This window comes from Semicossyphus pulcher, unplaced genomic scaffold, assembly GCF_022749685.1.
Source record: "Semicossyphus pulcher isolate SPU_LCO1_2020_fin unplaced genomic scaffold, fSemPul1.0.p SCAF_4, whole genome shotgun sequence".
Lineage (NCBI taxonomy): Eukaryota > Metazoa > Chordata > Actinopteri > Labriformes > Labridae > Semicossyphus > Semicossyphus pulcher.
Genome location: NW_027211715.1, coordinates 32,584,800 through 32,602,876, shown reverse-complemented (window position 1 = coordinate 32,602,876; position 18,077 = coordinate 32,584,800). Strand labels below are relative to the sequence as shown.

General features: G+C 44.3%; 1 protein-coding gene across 1 annotated transcript in view; it reads right to left on the bottom strand.

Moving 5' to 3' along the window:
- LOC138607124 (adenylate cyclase type 1-like) overlaps positions 1-14,545 on the bottom strand; it is a 56,191-nt gene extending 41,646 nt beyond the window's left edge. The window contains exons 1-4 of the mRNA XM_069679682.1: positions 13,891-14,545; positions 11,961-12,110; positions 4,969-5,087; positions 297-408 (exon numbers count right to left, since the gene is read on the bottom strand). Coding sequence (XP_069535783.1) covers positions 297-408; positions 4,969-5,087; positions 11,961-12,110; positions 13,891-14,505 — 996 coding nt within the window. The 5' untranslated portion in view covers positions 14,506-14,545. The remainder of the gene's footprint in view (positions 1-296; positions 409-4,968; positions 5,088-11,960; positions 12,111-13,890) is intronic.
- Between the last annotated feature and the right edge of the window lie 3,532 nt (positions 14,546-18,077).

Genomic DNA, 18,077 nt, shown 5'->3' with positions numbered 1-18,077 from the left:
TAATTTTGACAAGTGTGGATAATAAAGCTGAGGAGTTCAGAGTCGCACTTTACGGTACGTTGTGGACGGTCGACTGTTCCTGTTGAGGTAATAGTGACACGATATATCAAACCACTTGTAAAAATAATCATCTATCAATCATGTGAGATCCATCAGTTGTTCCTCAACGATGTGGGAGGACTTCAGTCGAGACTTTGATGCACACTGATGACACTGAGGCCATCATTGATTCATTTCATTACTTTCATTCTGACGCCCGTGAACTGAGGGGGCAGCGGTAAACGGAGAGCACTTACTGTAGCGAGCTCGTCAAACTTCCCAAAGAGTTCGTTGAGCAGTTTGACCAGTTCCTGAGCGGTACACTGAGAGGCCAAGCTGGTGAAACCCACAATGTCTGCAAACAGGATGCTGCAAGAGGAGAGAGAGAGACATTTTGAATATTTTTCTTCCTCTCCTGTAAAAACACTCACAGCTGCCAAAACACTAAAAATACATAAAACAGAGCGGGGATGTTAACCGCACAGATACTTCCTCCCCTTTCTGACACAGAATACCCTCAGATCACAGCGAAGCAGATAAATTGGCTAATGGCGATAAAAAGTGAGTGCCATAATCCAATCCATGATAAGTGAAAGCATCTTTCAGGCCAACCTCTAAATCAATTGCGGAGCTAAATTGCCCTGCTGTGTGCTCGCTGCTGTAGCGGGTATGAGGAAGGTGTTGAAAGCTACTTAGCTCCTCATTCATTTGCTCAGAGGCAGGCCAGATGGCAACAAACAAGGTGTTATGGATCTTATTGACTCTCAGTCTTAAAAAAAATAAATAAATCACTGCTCCCGGGGGAGTTAAGGAATCAGAGCGAGAGCTGTGTGCAGAGTATCATCGTTAACTGTTTCGTACTCGTGTCCGTTTGAGGTTTAGCGAAAAAACTGCTTTACAATGACAAAAAAAACACAGACAGTCAAACAAGTAAACCACAGACTGTATAAAAAGATGGACGACACATCTCCACCACTTCTCATTGTACTTATTCAGAGCCAAAATATGGCAGAGGCGAGCGCTGCCACCTTGCGTGGTGACAGTGTTTGCACCTCTATGCAGTGGAGATTGGCAGGTAACGATGTCCCGCCCCTTCCGCTAACCAAAACACACAATGAACTTACTGAAAAACGACAAAGGGCGCACACGTCAGCGTCATGTGTCGGTCTGAAGCAGATATTCAGGCTTATGTAATGGTCAATGACTGTAGTGTTAGTGTTAGTTACGTCTCCTCTCGTCGTTCCTCCTCTACTCTGCTACTCGGGAACGGAACGCTGCAGGAGCGGGATTTGTCAACAGAGCTGTCAATCACGAGGCCACGCCCCCTTTTTATAGCATCAAATAAGTAACTAACTTGTCAGAAAAATTTAAATGAAATGAAAAATGTATTTGACGTGTATTTTGATTTTATAGTTTGACTCATGTCCCATCTGTTAACAAGAACGAGGTGGGCTTTACGGCCTATACTGCAGCCAGTCAGCAGGGGGCGATAGAGAGGGTTAGGCTTCACTTTTAGGGAGCTGTCATGTCGTCCATCTTTTTATACAGTCTGTGGTATAAACAGTTCGCCTTGTTTCACTTTTCCTCGGCCTAAACAACCTATTTGTCATTTTCTATCACCTCCGTCAGCAGGAAGTGTGGGAACCAGACGACTTTATTTGTTTCGGAACGTGCGTCCAGTCCTCCTCATATTCAGACAGATTTCTATCCACCCTGATTCAGGTCAGGCCAATCACAACCGTCATTTTTGGTTTGTACCCAGTAAGTTCTGCGGTTTGATTCCCAGCTCTTCTCACATGAGGAGGGGGCCTTCCTCTGCATCGTGACTGAGCTGCTCTTTTTGGCAGCACAGCGCAGTTTAGCTGCTCGAGGGTCTGATGTATGTAAAGCTGGGATCACGACTGCTGCTCGACAGAAGAGCTCTGCTGAGTGACTTGGCTTTGAATGAAGCTGTACTGCGTGTCGTGCTGCTGTGCGTGGTGGGTGATGAGGGGGAGGCAAAGGAGGGCAGGAGGGGAGCAACGTTGTGGGAGAGCAGAGCGGTGGCGGAGCTAAAAAGGTGTGTGATCAAACGTTCCCTGGGCCACATCAAAGACGGGCCGTATTAGGGAGATGTCATGGCCCTGCAAACTATCTTTTTTTTCCCGCTTGTGTTTAGGTGTGTGTGTTTGTAGCAGCTCCCCTGAGACCGGCTCGCTGTGTGCATCAGCGTGATGTTTGGCCGAGTGCCAGAGCGGCAGCAAGGCTGGTGAACGGGCGGTGATGTTCCCGCGCTGTGGCTGAGCGTGGGAGCCGAGCAGACAGACAGACAGAGAGAAAAGAGAGAGGCAGAGAGCGGAGAGGATTGTCTCTTGACAGGAGTGCTGTTGACATGCTACCTAGCCCTCCACTCCCACACTCAGCCGCACTGATACAGCTCTCAGCTTCTCTTTACTGCCTCGTTGGAATGTAATCAGCTCAAAGTCAAGCCAGGTTCTCACGCTCTGTAATATTTTCTCCATTACGAGGGCAACAGAGGTGGCTGCTGAAATGAATGCACAGGGAAAGAGCTGCAATGGATGATGGGTGCAAAAAAAGTGCACATCACAACTTCCCAGAACCAAAGGGACGTCCTCAAACAGCCTTTTTAGTGGGATTAGTCACATTTCAGTATTATTAATTTGTAATTATTAGTTAAATAGTTGTCAATGCACTAATCTGTTGCTGCTAATTCCTTTGTATCTTGTTCAAATTACTTTATTATAGTGCTGGCACATGACTAGAAGTGTGGAGGTCTGGTTGTGGAAGGCTAAATCCTTGCAAACATAAGAAATATGAATTTAAGTTGCATCTAAGCGCGCATTTTTTCTATCCTCCTGATCAACATAGGTCCAATATTCGCCCTCTTTTAGCTCTGTTTTTGGTCTCCACCAGCTCCTAAGGAAAATATTTCGTTTCTAAGCGGCCAAAAGGTCTCAAACGTTCACGAGGGCAGCAGAGGTGGCTGCTAAAAAGGCTGGTATGAATGCACAGGGAAGGGAAAGCTGCAATGGATGATGGGTGCAAAATAAGTGCACATCACAAGTTCTCAGAACCGAAGGGACGTCCTCAAATAGCCTTTTTTGTGGGATTAGTCACTCAGGAGTATCAAGTATTAATAATTGATAGTGAATTTGTATTAACCCACAGCTACATCTTCAAATGCCTTCTTTTGTCTTATGAGCTAAAGTTTGACTTTGTCCATGTAAACGATTAGAAATGATTAATCAACTACTTGACATCTAGGGTCAACATCGAGACCATTTGATTATTTTACAAACTAAATTATCCACAGGACGGGATATCAGACCAGCTCTTTATGAGCATTTATGGTAATTAAAAACAGCATCACCCAATTCCCTCTTTTTATCTTATCTAATTGACTTCAGTAGCGTGCTGGCACATGGCAGGAAGTGAGGAGGTCTGCCCATACATGACTAAATCCTTGCAAACGTGAGAAACATGAACTTAGCGCTCATTTGAAGTGATTTTTCAGTTCACCTGGTCACCGTAATCCAACATTCACTCACTTTTTGCTCCGTTTTTTGTCTCCACCAACTCCTAAAGGAAACATTTTAACTTTTTTTTAAATTATTTTTTTATTATATTTATTATTAGGAGGAATAGGACATATTTGGATTAAACAGTGAGGGACGACATGCAGCAAAGGGCCGAGGGCGGGAGTCGAGCCTGCAGCTGCTGCATTAGCATCTATGAGCTAAACCAGCTCTCCAGTATTTTACTTTAAGCAGCCAAATGGTCTCATGTGTTCACCAGCGTGTTGACAACTCTTTGGGTTATCCGTCTGGTGCTAGCAGGTCGAGTACGGTTGGTTTCTTGTCCTTTGTCTGAAAACATCTGCCTGCTTTGCCCAGAACAATGCTATTAGAGCGGTGAGAGCAGGGGCGGATCCAGACGTTTTCGACTGGGGCGGCCCAACTGGGGCACTGACTCATGCAGGGGTGGCATGAAGTATGAGTCCACACACACATGCAAATGAATAGCATTTAATTAACCCTTCCTTCTTAGCTTAATTCTTTAAGGACTCAAACAGAAGATGTGGTCAGAGTAACAATTTAAAGTAATAAAGGAAATGTGCCACAGTGAAATGGACAGAAAGCTACTGCCTGTCGCAACACAGTCCACAAGTCCCGCCTCTGACGAGGCAAATAGCCAATCCAAATTTAGGATTTTGGGGTGGCACTTGGGGTGGCCAATCAGATTCCACCCCTCTGGTGAGAGTGAACCGGAACAGTAAAGTTGTGGACTTGAGAGCTTAACAATGAGCTGAAACTTAACGTTGCAAACGTGAGAGGAGCTGCAGATTCAGGTGAACATTATCTGTAGGTTTATTGTAGCTGCTTTAAATCTGTGATTTATGTGCTGATAAACCACAAAGCTGCTGCTACTTTCAAATATGTTATGAAAGTCCAACTGGGGTAAGAAATAATGTTGTTTTGGAGCCGATCTAGAAAACCTTTGATTGTAAAATGTCACTTTTATTTTTGTTGCAAAAAGGAAACAGCTCTGCCTTAAAGCCAATTCTTAACAAATCTGAGTTAAAAGTCAAACACGTCCTTTTGGGCCTCTGATTAAACCACAAACTCAAGAGTTTGATATTTCTTAATTGAGATCACAGTCAGTGCTTTGATTAAACATTTCTCATGCATATTCAAAGATCCGTCTCTAACACAGCACCAGCACAAACGGTAGGAGAGGCGGAGGAATGTCCGTATCAGAATCCTGGACATCAGCGCTCGGCCCCTTTGTCTCCGTCTAACCTTTACCTTTCCCGTATATTCTGCGTTAATCTTAAACGCTCTCCTTCTATTCTTGACCTTGACGTCACAGCAGGTGACACCTGGATCAAAACACTCCAGCCCCTCCGCTGTTGTCATGACACCCCCGTACCTGACATTGTCGTGACGTTGGATGTAGATCTTGTGAAAGATCCGCTCGGGCGGCTTCAGGAAGTCCTCCTTCATCTCCATGGCAACATTCCTGGGCAGAAGGCTCATTAGCAGACGCTCCTGAGCAGGTAAGGGTTAAAAGAGGAGAAATGGGAGCGTTAGGAGAGTAAACTGGGAGGAGAGAGAGTTAAATGGACACACTGTACGTTTGCATGTGTGCAGGTTTCAGCACCAAAAGGTAACAGTTTAATCTGCAGACAGACCAGGTGACGCTGCTCATGATGTTAGCAAGAAGAGACAAAAACACTCATCGTGCATGATAATGACATTATCACTCAGTCAGTTCAGTCGTCCATCAAATAAGGAATTGATTATTGTTGAAGCCATTTGTGGATCGAACACTGGTTCAAGCATCTGTAGGGACGTTTGCTGTTGTTTTAGGCTGAGAGGAAGGTGCACGTTCCTCTCACTCATGAATCAAGGTTTATTTTTTAACTATACTTATTGTTTCTGTTTAAATTAAAAAATGTAAATGTTTGATTTATTTACTTCTTTAATAATATGATTATTTTGGCTAGACCTGTTTAGAAGGCACATTTAGTATATTTTGTTAAAACATGATTTAGTCTCGTTGAACTCCAGGAAACAGGGTTTAAAAGGTGTGGGCAAACAGCACACTGGTTGCTCTGTGTGTGTCGATGTGAGGGCTGTGAGGAGGGACAGTTTTCCCTCATATATTGTGTATGTGTGTGTTTCCACTCACTTCCTGCCATCCACAAGCACGACACGTAGCTAATGTGTTGTCACTCTGCATTGACATTTTAGCTGCTGATCAATAGGGAAGTACTGAATCCATAACAATTTGTCAGATTCCCTCGGTTTATACGATAACAACATTTGATATGTCAAACCTGAGTCTGACTTCAGAGGAAAATGGCTTCCGTGTGACTGCGGTCAATACTGTTAATGCAAAGGGTCCACAGGCTGAATCCCCACTGTGTTCACTCCTTTGGCAAAGGTTAGGGATTAAAGACATTTATGCTACTGAAAACATATGATGTTAGAAGCTTTTACAAATACAATATAATATAAATCATCACTTATAGGCCTCTATGCATGTGTGCGAGTGTGTGTGCAGACCCTTGTGAGACCCTTCCCTCTGCATCTATTCTGTTGTTTTGCTTTGCACGGGACGTTTTCAGGAGGGGCGCTGTTGTGGTCCCCTGAGCCAATCACAGGTGAGTGTGGGAGTGGTTCAAATTAGCAGCTGGGCCCCGTTCAGACCGGAGAACATGGCGAAAGAGCGATGCAGAGTTGGCCTTCTTTCTGTTGGACAGGTAGGGGCCTCGAACCGGGTAGGACAAGCTAACCGGCGGTTAGTGTGCTAGCACAAAGGTAACCGTGATGCTGACGGTGTTAGCTCGGCGGGGTGGGCGTGTTCTCGCACGAGAGAGTGAGAGCGAGCTTCTGGTGACGAAGAGCCCAGGAGGAGGGGCCCAGTTTGAATGTGTTGACAAAATGCAAGAAAATTCCTACTTATTATACTTTAAAGCGAGGGGAAAATTGTAGTCATGGAAAATGAAATTAAATGTTAGATTTCGTTAGTAGAAAATAAATGTTATTTTGTTTATCGTGACAGAAAGAAAACAAACTCTGACTTCCTTTCTATCTTGCTATATTAAAGATACACTTCCTTCCTGCATTGACACTAATTAACACACTAACTGCTCCATCAAGCAATATGGACTTCATTTCGAACAATGTAACCCACAGCTATTATCTGGAGAGTTTTTAGCTGTGGGGGCTGATGGCCAGTGTTTCAGGTGTAGCCAGCGGAAGTCTAGGTAACTGTATTTGCAGAGAATCCCTCTTATGTTTGCCGGACGTTGTTTACAGACTTGAGAAGCGAGAACTCGGTTGGAATTAAGAGAGGAAGACTACGGGGGCGCCGGTTCAGCTCAGCGGTTTAAATCTGTGTCCCATGTACAGAGGCCAAAGTCCTGATGCGCCGGCCCTAAGTTCAACTGCCACCCTCGGCCCTTTGCTGTGTGTCCTCCCCCGTCCTCTCTTCCCTGTTTCTAACACTATCCACTTTCCTCTCTCTCTAAATAAAGGCATAAACACTTGCAACACAACTGCTGGTACAGGCTCTCGTAATATCACGCATTGATTACTGCAACTCCCTCCTGGCAGGCCTTCCTGCATGCACATTCAAACCTCTGCAGATGATCCAGAAGGCAGCAGCGCGACTGGTCTTCACTCAACCCGAAACGGCACACGTCACTCCACTGCTCATATCCCTCCACCGGCTCCCAGCCGGCGAGCGCATCAAATTCAAACCCTGTCTCTCGCTTACAAAACAGCAACAAAAACAGCTCCTGCCTACCTGAACGCCCTCATCTAGGCCCACTGTGCTCTGCCAGTGAAAGGCAGCTGGTGCTCCCATCACAACAGGGCCCTAAGTCTCTAACTAGACTCTTCTCCTCTGTCGTCCCCAGGTGGTAAAATGAGCTACCAAACTCCACTCGGGCCACAGTCCCTTTCCACCTTTAAGAAGAAGCTAAAGACCCAGCTCTTTCATGAACAACGGGTTCAAGGATTGCATTTTATCTCATGCATTTCACCTTAAATTCTCTCCACATGGACTGCTCCTGCTCCTGTAAACAACAACACTTAAACTACAAACGGAAACCAGAGGAAAACTCTGAAGGCTCGTGGATGGATCTCGATGTTTTGCACCTTTATTTCTCTCCGCACTATAAACAACAAAAGCACACTTAAACACTAAGTTCAATACTAATCAGACAGAGCACCCAGTAAATATCGCCCTGTGCGTACAGAATCTGCACTCGCAGGCAGATATTTGTTTACAAAGATTACTTTAAAGGGTTGATAGATGTAGCATTTTATTTCCAGTCTCATGGATTAATCAGTTAATCTCCCCAGCAGCAGCAGCCTGAAGTAGCATCCACACAGATTTATGTGTGTGTATCGTCTCAGTTACAGCAGCATTAAGTACAACAGTAGCAGGATGTCAGATGGTTGTGAATGCACAATGAATCATCAGGCGGCTCTGCTGAATGGATGCTGAGAGGCAGCCGGGGCTCTCCTGTGTCTCCCTCCGACACTGTTTCACATTAGACGTCCATTCACACAACTGCTCCTCACCTGCGGATACAAGCAGCCTTCACGCTCTCTGAGGGTGTTTGTCCATATGTGCTTGTGTGTCAGCACTGATACACACGCGAGCCAGGTGTAAGAGGAATCACCACTTAAGTGTGAAGACGCTTTTAGTTAAATAATTGATCTACCTGCTTTATTAATCTCTTCCGTTTCTCCTCCCTGAACGTGTTTTAATCGCACATCAGTGGTTCCCATTCCTCTGATCCGTCTCGGGCTTAATTCACTGTGTGCACTGTTTGACTACGGCTCTCCTCGCCGTGGTTTATTAATGAACCGCTGGCTCACTGTCTCTCACATTCACATTAATAATCCTGCCCTCCAGAAGAACAAGAGGAAAAAGGGGAATTTCCCGCAGGTTTTTTTTTGTGTCTTTGAAATCAACAATTTCAAACTGAAAGAATCCAACTGTTTGCACCAAGTGGAAAAATCAATGTGTAGTCAGGAGGAAGGAGGAAGACAACAATATCACAGACGCACTTAAAGAACCAGTCTGTGATTCAGGAGGCTCTTACAAGAGAAAAGGAAGAGAAAAGTCATGAGTTTGTATAAAAAATAACACACAAATATCTGTTATTATATTCAAGCAAACTGTGCATTACATCTGGTCTGTCAATGGCATAATATAATCAACGTGTGTCATATAGATGCTTGTAGCTTGGGGGGGAAAACGCAGATAACACCGAATGATACGTCAAAGAGCGCTGAAGGAAGCTGGCACGCAGTGTTTAGCTACAGTAGCGGTGGTAGTCACAAGTTAGCATGTTAACGTTATGTTAGCTTACGGTAATTTCTAGTTATTACTCGATAACAGATTGAAAAGTGGCAACAACAACATGTCAACCCGCAAAGAGAGGAAACAATACTTATTGCACAGCTGTGTTAAATACTTGATTCTGATTGGCTAATTACAGCATTCTGAGATCTGCTATTTTTCAATAACAGACCATTGCTATGAAGAACAGACAGTCGCTAGGGATGCTGCTTTAATCACACAATCCGGAGGACTAATTGTAATCATATCAATCAGCCGAAAGAAGTTCTGTAAATTTGACGTCGGCTTGTTTACAGAGGGAACAAAAGAAAAGAGACAAAACAGCGGAGAGAAAGCAGCAAAGGTTAAACGATGCAAAAACTGGAGGCTACGACAGAGAGATCTACAGAACTGAAGACGGCGCAGGAAGTATACAGAACACAGCACAGGATGCAGCGGAGTTTAAAGACAGTGAATGGAACAGAAAAGGCTTGTTCGAGATGACTGCCGGCTCGTCTCGAGAGTAGCCAATTGCAGTCGGGGGAGGAGTCAAAAAGTCGGACACTTCTTTGTTGACAAGTTTGCTGCTCGCCTCGTCAAGCATCTTTAACACCTCACTGTAAATTGAAGTGAATAAAGTCTTATTTGTTGTTGTTAAATTATAATTATTATTATTACTATCATTATTATTTTAAAAGGAGGGATCTAAAGGAAGAGCACAATTGGCAATGCCCTTGACCTTCACATAACCCTTAGCCCAAAACAAGTCTTTTAAGATCAGATATGTTGTATTTATTGTCAGTCTTGTCCTTGGTATAATTGTATTTGGACTAAGAAATCCACATAATTTCCATGAAGCTTCCACCCGCAGCACATCAGCACGTGGAGTTGCCATGTATTTGGATATGTTGAAGTCATACTCAGTGGCTGCAGAAAGCCCAAGAATAAACTACAGTTGTTCCGATACTGTTACCAATATCAGGCGTGTCTCCAATACTGCCTAAAACACAGAATTGTATCAGTCAGCGCTTGCTGATAACAACATTTATTATTCCTCACCCTAACCCGAGTTTTGAAATTGTAGCTCTTACATTTTAAGCAAACACAGAAAAAAGTTCCAAAGGTGCTGTAGAAGAAGCAACGACAGCTGATGAGTTGCATATCAACAAATCAGCCTGACAACTGAGGATACTTAACTGCATCTGATCTAAAGATTTAGAAAAAGCAAAGCAGTTTGTCACGGTCAAATGTATCATCTTATTTTGTTGTTTGTGACGTTTTAAAGGTTCGGAATCACTTTTTGTCACATCTTGCACAGAGGTTGTCTTTTACCGTGACTGCTGTCACTTTACGCGAGCCAACAGGAAACTACACATTCCTCCCGGTTTCTGAGATTGCTATTGAGCTGAGAAGTCAATTTAGCGCCCAGACGTACAGCACATAGCCTACACGTGTTCAGGAATCAATACAACCTATGGATCCGGCTCAAAGCGAAAACCCCAGCAAACAGAGGCCTGTTTGATAGCTGAAATTCAAATCTGAGATGTTTTGTGCTCCTGGTTTGCAGGCTGTTGGCTGCCTGGTGATGGATCCCAATCAGAGGTCTGTGTGTGTTTCACTCACCCAGATAAACTGTGACCTTTAGTGGAGTAGTGAGGCCATGAAAGCAATCTGCTTGTGTAATTACCTGTCAGAAGGGAGCCTGTTACTGCTGGGGAAAACACAGCGTATCATCATCTAATCTACAAAGCACAGGTGCTAAAAGTGTGCGTGTGCGCTCGCGAATGTGCTGCAGAACGAAGGTGAGACGCGTATAGAGTCATATTACATACACGGGATAATTAATTCTCTATTTAACAAGCGGTGTGGGTGGGTTTCGTGCACATGGCGGGTGAGGAGGGTGCGGCGCATAACAAAGTGTTTCTGTGTGTGAAAGTTGCCTGATTGCTCCTTTGTTAAATCGTTACATGTAGGTGTGCTCGGTGGGGGAGGAATGTGTGGCGGCGCTGGTGCATGTGCCACAGTAATTGTTCTTTCCTTAAATAGCTGCTGTCATAGTTACTGCGTGCCTGTGGGCAGGTTGTTAGAATACATTGGCACCCGAAACCTTTAAAAAAAACAACTTCTCGAGATACTGTGAAGATTTCTCGAACATACGCGCTCGAGAGGAGGTAAAAAGCGTGGATGCATGTCTTCCTTTATAATCTTATGAAGGCCATTTTTAACCCAGAGAGAGGCTACATGCTGCTTAGACTCCTGCCAACCTGTTTTTACTGGCCTCCCAAAAAAGTTAATTAAAATCAAAGTTAATTCAGAAGCTGCAGCCAGGATTTTAATCACTACAAAGAAAGGAGATCAAATCACCCCTCTGTTTTCTTTTCTTGGCTTCCTGTTTCCTTAAGAGTTTACTTTAAAGTCCTTTCACTCATCTACAAGATAATTTCCCACCTCCTTATATCACTGACTGCCCTTCATTTTATATCCAAACTCAAACTCTTAGATCTTCAGTGCTTTTGTTTTAACATTTCCTAGAGTGTCCGTCTAGAGAGAAATCTAGAGAGGAAGCTTTCAGCTTTAATTGCCCTCAACAAGACCTATTCAATCTGCGGCCCCTGGGCTACACCCGGCCCTTCAACAATCTCAAACTGGTCCTTTGATCCTTTAGCACAGAAATACTTGTTTCCTTAAAAAATCTGATTGAATTTAGGAGCGTCAAACTAAATACAAATAACTTAAATGCAACGTTTTGGATGTTTACACTGTTTGAGTATTAGATCATTTTATTAGAAGGCTACAAGGCCCAAACATTTGTCATGTCTGCTTTTAAGCATGGCGGATTTCAGAGAGTCAAACTGAATTATAAAGATTTTAAATGCATCTTAACAGGTATATTTTTTTTATTCCTTTATCATTGTTTTTTCTTGTTATTGTGTTTTTATCTGATCTTTTTTGTAAAGCAATTTGGGCAGCATCTTTGCATGAAAGGTGCTATACAAATAAAGATATATTTTCAAACATCTGTGCATTTTCATGTGTTGCTGCATAAATCCACGCCCCACCTGTTTCTCGTTCTCGTCCTCCAGCCTCAGCCGCTCCTCGATGCAGTTGCGGGCCTGCAGGAAGACTTTCCTCTGGGTGCGCTCGGTGAGAATCCTCACAAACACCCCCGACAAGTTGACGCTGGTGAACAGCACCGCATTGGCCACCAGCTGCACACAAACAAGAACAGACTTGTCAAACAAAGCCGGCAGCAGCAGAGACACACTGTATGTGCATGTGAGCCTGGAGGAACACACGTGTCCATATGTGCACTTCTGAGTGCAGTCATACATCCTGGCTCAGATTAGACTTTACATCCATGATTAATCCACAGGAAGGATTGAACGGCAGACATCGAGGGCAGCACGTTGATTACGACATGAACCGAAGGTGTGACTTCAGGAACAAAAGCTTTGCATCGGAGTGGCTGAAGACAAAGTGCACGATAGGTTAATGATCAGGGCTATTGATTGTGCCCAACACTTAATTTAGATGATGAACTCTGTGGCCACTTTATGTCATCGATTCTGAAAGGTCAGAGGTTAAAGGTTAAAGAAACACTCTAATCCAGCACAGACAGATGGATGGCACTTTGCTCTGTGTAGTGATGAGGAAAACACCACTTCATAAAGAGACTTCAGTTCATACTGTAAGTAAGAAGGAAACATTCGGCTGCTTTGGTTTCCCACAAAGTTTCACAAAATAAATCTTCCTCCTGTTTGTTTTTCAAACTTTTCTCTAATCTCTTAGAGAAATGACTTCCTGATGTCCTCATTGCTCTAAAACTATAACATCTATTTTCTTACACATTGTTTGCATGCAAAGATAAGGGGTGGCAAGTAGAGAGGGCTTTAAATCAAGGACTGACAAGTAAAAGCATTTAATGCTTTATTTCGAATGATGCCTGTGAAACTCTGAATCACAGGAATGTTGCAGGGTCAGAAAAATCTGAAGGGTCAGGGCGAATAAACATAAATATATATTTCCAACACACCAAAGCCCATTTATTTTTCTGACGTTTTTTCAAACCCTTCTTTTTGCATGTGTATTGCTGGATCTTCTACATCTAAAGCCATCTAAGAATCACTCTGAGGAGGAAGAATAAGCCTTTAGTCCTGTGCCTCTGATCGATTGATTTCCCCTCTGCACATTTGTTTCCTTTGTGGGACTTTGGGCAAATAAAAACACAATATTTCAATATAATCTGCACTGTGTTTTTATTGCTCTTTTTATATATCGGATGCTTTTCTCTGCCAGCACTTTAGTTTTAACAGTGTTTGAAATGTAAAGCTGCCTTCCCTCACCTTTAGTAGAACTGTTCACAACTTGATATTTGTAACCCGAGGAGGGCATGCAGCTCTAGCTTCATATTAGGGGGTAAAAGCCTAAAAGGCTGGGAACCACCGTCTTATAAGACATTAACAAGGTGTTGGTGTGTGGAAAAAACATCCTTAATGCTATATTTAGCACAAAACCAGCAGGAATCAGCACGAAGTTGTCTGTGTGTCTCAGCAGGATCCAGGTTCAGCACCGGCTGCTGGACAACTCCTCGTCTGCCTCGTTACAGAGGCGCGCGAGAGTAAAACTTTCTGCTCGTTTCTTATTTTACAACTATAGTATCCTGCAGCCAAAATCGATCACTGGGGGCGTTTTAACTCTTTTCCTCTTTAGGGAAAGTCGGATGTGTAAAAGTGCTGTTTCTCAGCTCCACTTTACATTCATACTGCTTCTCAACAGCCGAGCAGGGAGCCCACAGGTCAAACTGTAGCCTCCTACTCTGGGGCTGTTGCTCAAGGCCACTTGGACTGTAGTTTTTGAGTGAACGGGGGTCTCGACACGCAACCTTTTTGATGTGATGATGGCTTAAATAAAAACAAACAAACAGTGGAAGTCCTGTAAGGCAGTAGAGTTGGATGATCGAGCTGTCCAGGATGCAGGTGCAGCACTTACCGGTCTCCACAGCCTCTGCTTCCTCCCCGTGACCGACGTCGCTATGACAATGAAGTGGGACGCAGCCAGCATCACTCCGAACAGCACCGCCAGCAGCGTCCGCACCGGCAGCAGCACGTAAGCCACGAGAGTGACCAGCATGAGCTGCCACACGCCTTGCTCAGGGGCTCCGGCGCTCACCAGCTCCGACGTGCCGAGCGCGAGCGGGAACGGGCAGCAGAGCAGCGCAAAGGTGAAGCTGAAGAGCAGCGCCAGCTTCGCTATCTGCTGCAGCTGCGTCACCTGCAGGTACTTGACGTTGGTGACGATGAAGAGCGACAGGAACACCACGCAGTGCACCGGGTACGAGCCCTTGGACAAGGTGAGACGCGGGTTGGACAGCAGCTCCACCAGGGACAGCGACGACGCGGCCACGATGAGCACCGCGAGCGCTTTGAGGGTGGCGGTCTGCTCCAGCTTCAGGTTGTAGTTCTGGAAGAGAGCCTCCAGCTCGTGGCTGTTGAACTCGTCCTCGCAGGCGATGGCGCCCAGGGGTGCACCGGCCGGGCAGTGACCCTTCCTCCGCCGGGTCTTGACTCTTTCGAATGGCATCTCCTCCATGTTCCGGCCATTCATGAAGCGGGGATGGCGCACGAGCCCCTCAACTTTTCGGTTCCTCTCCTTCCTCGCTGGGGAATCGAACCCGGCACCCTCTCCCAGTTCATGCGTCCTAGATGTCGGGCTCGGTGTCAGAGGGGAGAGGGTGGCAGTGGAGACAACAGAGCGCCGCACGCGCCCTATCCACAGGTTGACGATTGTTGGTGTGTCGTCAGAAAAGTAGCCCGACCAATGTGCAGCACGCCTCCCCCCCTCTCTCACTCTCTCACTCTCTCGCTTTCTCTCCACTATCTCTCTCACTCTCTCGCTTTCTCTCCACTATCTCTCTCCCCCCCACTTTCTCTCTCTCTCTCTCTCTCTCTCTCTCTCTCTCTGACCACCTGCGGTGCCTCAGACAGGTTTACTGGTGATCCTGCGCTCCAACAGGACTCACAGGAAGGATCACGCTTGCGTTTGATGATTGTCAAAACACCACGAGGCTCAACAAACAGCCCGTGTCACAAAAACAAAAACCATCTGACGATATTATTTGTGGAATGACTTTCTCTCGCCTCTGAGTCACACATCAACACACACATGCAGGAAACATGTTATTCTCCCGTGTGTCCTTCTCCGGCTGTAATTTAAGGAGTGAAATGTGGTTTGGTGAAGACAGCAGCAAACAGCGCTGGTGATTTCCCCTCACGGTGTCTGCAGTGAGAGCTGATGTAGTTCCCAGCTAAAAATAGACCAGCTGCACCGGTGGATGGTCCAATATAGCAACAATTTGGTCTTTCCCGCATCTCTTCCCCTCGTGTGTTTTATTGCAGGGTAAAGTGCTCATTCCACACAAGGATTTAACAGAAAAAGCACAAGTAAGAGAGGGAAGGTGATGGTCGTGCAGGGAGACTAAAAATAGCTCCCCCTTCCTGAATTAAATGTGAAAATGTAAGAATGATGATGCGCATCTTAAAATGTGATGCACCATTGTTAGTTACGGTTGAGAGCATGCATTTGAACACATTTGCATGTTTTGCGCATGCATTCCTGCACATTTCTTTGCATCATCAGTTTGATATTTGCAGGAACTTAACCCCCCCCCCCCCCCCGTCTATTCTGCAGAACACACACTGACAACATAAAAGCACATCATAGGAAGATGTTATTCACACATGCAATTCGAATTATTTAAAATAAACTGTGAGTCAGAATTTCGAAGAAAACAGGAAGTGGTATGCAAAACAAGTTCATGTTCTTATATGCAAAATGAAAGTTTTCATTAAACATGGTCAGGTTTTTTCCCCAATGCAATATAGGATATTGACTTTATGTTTTCGCCTATACTATATACTATACCTATACAAAGTAGCTTAAATTATTGCAGCAGCAGTACAACTTTTGTGACAGCTCATTAAAAATGACTTAAGTTGTACAATGTGTTAGAATGAGACCTCAGTGTGAAATATGATTTACAGCAAAGATCTGCAGGATATAGTTCCTAATTTGCCTTAAGGACGTTCCTGAGTACCTGTCGAAGGTATATGGAAGAATCCACATGCCTCTTCATGATATGTGCATACAAGTACATTATATGTATTCACCATAGGCTGTATAGGAAGTGCCTTAAACCTGCATTCTTTCTAACGGCCAGCAGGGGGCGACTCCTCAGAAAGAAGTCAGATTGTATGAAATCAGATGAGAAATAAACCTTCTTTTCAGGTGGACAATTAACTCAGTAAATATTTTCCTAATGAGTTTATGGTCTCAAACACTAGTTTCAATGTGTCTTCAATACAGCATGATGTTCACTTAGTAAATTATTGTCTTATTTAAATTAAAAAAAGAGGGTAAAGTAGGACAGCTTCAGGGCGTGTCTTCCTGAGATTGATAATTAGAGGCTTCCAAACAGTCGTCCCCAAACCAATGGGTGACATCGCCGTGGCAATGTCCACTTCTAATGTACAGTCGATGAGTCGCAAGTAAGTGTGTTGTGTTAATTTTACATTAGCTAACTTTTAAAGCTGCAATCATTCGAATTAAATCACAAAACTTGAAGACTTAACATAAAGGTGGGTGGGCACCGAGGTGCTTCCCATATACAGAGGCTGCAGCCCTCCAGCGACCCGGGTTTAACTTCCACCCCCGGCACTTTGCAGCCTGTCATCCCCACTCTCTTCCCCAGTTTACACTATCCACTGTCCTCTCTCAAAAAATAAATAGATAAATTAATACCTCACCTGGGAAAATGATTATGCCTGAGTCCTGTCGGATAGATTTTTTTATCTGCAGTGGTGGATGTTTAACTAAGACAACATCTCCCATGATCCCTTGCTACTTGACCTCCTCATAAACTATGATTTTTTTGTTACTATTTAGAGTGAAATACCACCTGGGGCAGAAATGAAATCCTGGATCTATCCATTAATTTCTGAGGTTTGACCCAGACCCAATAAAATAAACAAAGTACATGCTGGGAGTTTCAGTTGCCCACTTTGCCTGATTTTAAAGCCTTCCCAGCAGTGCGACGCCATCTTTCCATCTTGATTACATCCCACAGCCTGATTGTCTGCTCAGAAAGGAGGCCCAAATAACAGGCTTTTAAAGTCTAAAACAGCTCCTCTACCTTCAGCTGTCTTCAGCAGCCTGACCGATGACCTTGCTTTTTGTTGCTCATGTGCCTCAGATCGCTAAGATCTCTGAGGAAGTCAATGGACCGACCATCAATGAAGAAGTCAATGTGAAGCACTTTGGGCCCTCCAAACAAAAAAGTCTCCACATGCGCACAGTCAATTACAATGTGATCAATATCCACTATCGTCCAGCCTGTTTTCAATCAATAGGCTGCACAGTGGCGATCACAACAGTAAGAAGAAGACAGTCTGACCCCCATCAGAGGAGGACTAATAAGATTTTGTCTAGTGGTCCTGCTAGAGGAGGGAAAACAGCTCACACTCTCTGATCTAAAGTCCCTGCAATGTCTTACAGGAAGTATGGAGACTGTTTAGCTCTATAAACCTTTCACGGACTTATTTGCCTCTAAATACGATCCCTGATTAAGTCCCGTTTCTGTAACCCAATGTACCAAAACCTCAGTGATACCACGTGAGAGAAAACGTTCATATATTTGAAGAATTTCAGAGGTTTAAAATAAAAACAGAACAGTGAGCATCCGAGAGAAACTGTTATCAGTGAGAGACGGACTTTAAATAATGGTAACACGTCATTTGAAACATATTGAGCATTTATAAGTGTTTATTTAAGGATGAATATGTCATATAACATATTTTAATAAGCAGATATCCAGAAATCTTTTTGTCAACAGGAGGAGTTACTTGTTGACTATTACCAGTAGAGGCTCCCTCGAAACACCTTTTCCCCCCCATGATGGCCGTGATTTTGGCCGTAAAAGCTGAAGCAAGTCTGAATGCCGATTGTAACCTTTCCCACTGAGCAAAAAAGCCGGGTGTTAGCGGGTTTTTTGACCAGTGGGAAAGGAGCTTTACCTTCTTCTCATTCACCCTAGACATCACCATGTCTTAATAAAGTCGAGGTGAAATGAAAATGTCATTTTAATCCTTTTAGATCACATCTCCGGTCAAAATCCGATCATT